The following is a 4114-nucleotide window of genomic DNA, read 5'->3' as shown; positions in this document are numbered from 1 at the left end:
TTTTTTTTTTTTTTTTTTTTTTTTAAATACATTTAATCTCTTTCTTTACAGAGCTAATTCAGAAAATAGAGAAAATGGACTTTACTTTTAAAATTAGTAGATGCCTCCAGAAGGATGGAATACTAGACAGCCACTAAAAAGTACATTATCACGTTGAATGATATGTGAAAAATGCTCATGATAGGTTAAGTAAAAAACAGATTACAAGACAATGGGTACAGTACTTTATCAATTGTGTTCAAAAAAGACTATGAAGATAAACACTAAAATAGTAGTTATTTCTGGGAAGTTGGTTTTTATTTATTTACATTTTATTTTATTTTTGTGAGTCAGAGTCTCGCTCTGTCACCCAGGCTGGAGTGCAGTGGCGTAATCTCAGCTCACTGCAACCTCTGCCTCCTGGGTGTAAATAATTCTCATGTCTCAGCCTCCCAATTAGCTGGGATTACAGGCATGCACCATCACCCCAGCTAATTTTTGTATTTGTAGTAGAGACAAGGTTTCGCCATGTTGGCCAGGCTGCTCTTGAACTTCTGATCTCAGATGATCCACCCACCTCAGACTCCCAAAGTGCTGGGATTATAGGCATGAACCACTGCACCTGGCCCAACCATGGGAATTATTTAGCAAAGGGTAAAACAGTTAATTTTAACCCATTAGCAGTCTGAAGTAATGTCTTTTTTTATTCATAATTATTTAAAACATTTTAATAAAATACCAAAAATCTTCTGTACATTAGAAACTGAACAATTCTCCTGCCTAACACAAGAATGTAACATATAATGAAAAAATTATTACTAAGTACTTACGCCAGTGTCATGTTGTTGCTAGGATCAAGGCCAACTTCTATAACAGTAGTGCCTTCAATGTCCACTTCTTTGCAAGGAGTTGTATTTCGTCCAGTTACCCTGCAGGCCTGATAAAATCCATGTGGTTTCACTCGTCCAGAGTCGTTGCCCACAAACACTTGCAACACTACAGGTTCATTGTGGCCTTCCAGCTGAAATTAGAAAACATGCAGCAGAAACACTAATTGGCATTACAAATAATCTAATTATAAAATCAAATATTTAAGACCAAATCCTCTACTTGTAACTGGGTTACATTTAAAAACATTTAAATCTTCCAGAAAAATAGAGGTAAAACATTTTCACAAAAGAGTTGGTTAAATTCCTGAAGTCATGCTTTTAATTCTGTAATAACTATACTTAAATTATAAATTTAGATGTTAGATGATAAATTATCATTTATAATTTATTTGTACAAGCAGATGAGAATGAATGCACAGCACTTTGGGCAGCATTTGGGTTACTCAGGACTTACCATCATAACTAATGAAAAAACTTACAAACCTATGTTGGTGGCATCATCATCATTATGAAATGAGAGTACATATACCAAATTTTTATTCTAACTAAAGCTACTTGAGTAGAGAAGTACAAGTGCAGCTATATGAGTAACAGGGAAATTAAGCTCATTTTCATGGACTAGATACATACATATAACACCATTAAATCCTGGGCCAAAATATTATGGTCCGAGAGGCTGCTAGTTCAAAGTAGGATCTATGGATGATTACAGGTCACTAGCAAGCCTTCATAAATTAAATTATAGTTTGTAGGCTGAAAAATAAATAAATATTTAAAACAGCACTTGGGAACAAGTGTTTCCAATCCTGATTCTTGATAAGATTTATAGTTAAACATTGAAACTAATAGAGAAGGCAGAAAATTACAAAGTAAATTGTACAATGCATACCAAGTGCTTAAAAAACTGACACATCTTTTCTATTCCAGTACAGTCCTATCTCTGTAAAATGGTATAATGAGGATAATAAGCAAACTAGTCAATTTGCTGGTCAGCAGAACCTAGATGAACAGTGTCTGGCACATAGAAGAGTGCAGTATTTGGTTTTTTTGTTTGTTTTGTTTTTTATCATAGCAGCAGCCAACTAGGAGATTTTTTGCCTGTCTAGGAGTGCAGTATTTGTTGAATGAATGACTAAACAAACTTTTTTTTTCTTTTTTTGAGATGGAGTTTTGCTTTTGTTGCCCAGGCTGGAGTGCAATGGTGTGATCTCAGCTCACTGAAAACTAAGCCTCCTGGGTTCAAGTGATTCTCCTGCCTCAGCCTCCCAAGTAGCTGGGATTACAGGCATGCACCACCATGCCCGGCTACAGATAAACTTTTAAGGTCAATTCATTCCCTTTCATAGTAAAGCAATTAATCTAACAATACTTCGAACTAGACAAAACATAACTTAAAAGTCAGGGCAATTCAGTTAAACATAATGACCAAACTACCAAAATATCTGGCTAGACAAATATTTACACAAAGCATAACATAAGTTTTTCACTTGCTTATTACCTGTCCTGGGTTTGAAGGATTGGGTGTGGGTTAAGGTAGTAGCTAGGAAAAGGGGTAGACATGATATTGTACATGTGACTATTAACCAACCTTATAAATGGTGGCAGACACGTTTCCCAATTCAGAGTTTCAATCATAATTTCATTCAAGTATAAAATGAAAGGCAGTCCAACTCTGCTCCAAACTTAAAATACTGTTCAACTAATATATTTATACAAACTGTATTTAATAAGAATCTATCATGGAATTAGCCAAAATTCCTCCCTGTTTAGTATTTTGCAAAGGGTAGGAACACTTGTTAAGTCCTCTCCCTATTCCCCCATTTTTCTGAGGCTTGTCTTCAAAGACAAATATTCTTTATAACAAGATATCCTAGGTGCTAACACTTAAGTCTCTTTTAACTTTTAGTCTCAACCTTTAAAAAAATTAAGACTCAATTGATATCCCATTTTTTTTCTCATTTTCTTCTTTCCCCCTGTACTTCAGTATATACAAATGACATTCTATTTCTTTTTTTTTTTTGATATTCTATTTCTTAAACTGAAGATTTAAAACCAATTCCTCAGTCCAATAGTCCTGATTACAATAATCATCTCAAAAACCTTATTTTCAAAGTTCTTAATAATTTCTACTATATTTCTTTGAATTCACCTTAACATTTCTTTCTCCAAGTCAAGCAAATCACTTGAGATCAGAAGTTTGAGACCAGTGTGGCCAACATGGTGAAATCCTGCCTCTACTAAAAATACAAAAATTAGCTGGGCCTGGTGGCACACTCCCAGATACTCTGGTAGCTGAGGCTTAATAATTGCCTGCACCTGGGAGGCAGAGGCTGCAGAGAGCTGAGATCGCATCACTGCACCCCAGCCTGGGCAAGAGGGTGAGATTCTGTCTAAAAAAAAAAAAAAAAAAATAAAATTAAAAAAAAAAAAAAAAAAAAAAAAAAAAAACTCTTTCTAAATATAAAGTTTTGGATGATTCTAATTCAAATATCAAATATGAAGGAAGAAAATTCATGACTGAAAATACTTTACTTTTCAGGACATATTCTCATTTCCCTTTACATTTTAACTAAAATTCAGATGACAAATAAAGTAAATACCTTTACTGTAGGAAAGCCTTGCTGTGTTCTGTCTTTTACTGAGCCTCGGCTGCCCTCAGTAAGGTACCGAGCTCGGTGCTGTGTCTCAGGTTGTACAACTATCTTCAGCTCCTTTCCCTCACTTTTAACAGGATATTGTCCACACAACATAGGGCTCTTCTTTACTCCAGTTCCTTTTTGGTTTTCCAATGTTCTGAGAAATCAGAGCACAACATGAAGAAAGTATCAAAAAGAGTTTTTTGATAAAAGATAAAAAGTCATTTAAGACAAAGGAAGAAACAGAACTGGCAATAATAGTAAAAACAACTATTTAACTTACTGGAAAAATAAAATATTGCCTAAAGGAAGATACATAAGCAAAGTATCTTCAAACGTTTTATTAAAAGTTTATTATATGGTACAAAAATAAGAGAAAGTAAGTTTGACAGAAAACGAATGTATATGAGTAGTAGGAGGAAGGGAGAAAGATTGAGTGCAATAAACTGAGAATAACAGCAAAGAATAGTTAATGTCACTATGGCCTTTCACATTGCACTTCAGTCAAAATAAGATTTAAAAATTCCATGTATGCATTCCATATATAAATTCCAAATTCTATATAAAGCTATAAGATTACCTACTGTTATTTTTTAATTGCAAAGCAAA

The 4114-nt window shown here is 34.0% G+C and overlaps 1 protein-coding gene across 1 annotated transcript in view; it reads right to left on the bottom strand.

Moving 5' to 3' along the window:
* NFAT5 (nuclear factor of activated T cells 5) overlaps window positions 1–4114 on the bottom strand; it is a 131206-nt gene that overhangs the window by 43891 nt on the left and 83201 nt on the right. The window contains exons 4-5 of the mRNA XM_037742253.1: window positions 3470–3662; window positions 810–1000 (exon numbers count right to left, since the gene is read on the bottom strand). Coding sequence (XP_037598181.1) covers window positions 810–1000; window positions 3470–3662 — 384 coding nt within the window. The remainder of the gene's footprint in view (window positions 1–809; window positions 1001–3469; window positions 3663–4114) is intronic.

Source organism: Cebus imitator, unplaced genomic scaffold (assembly GCF_001604975.1).
Source record: "Cebus imitator isolate Cc_AM_T3 unplaced genomic scaffold, Cebus_imitator-1.0 Scaffold118, whole genome shotgun sequence".
Classification (NCBI taxonomy): domain Eukaryota; kingdom Metazoa; phylum Chordata; class Mammalia; order Primates; family Cebidae; genus Cebus; species Cebus imitator.
The sequence above is the reverse complement of the archived record's forward strand: the minus strand, read 5'-3'. Positions and strand labels throughout refer to the sequence as shown.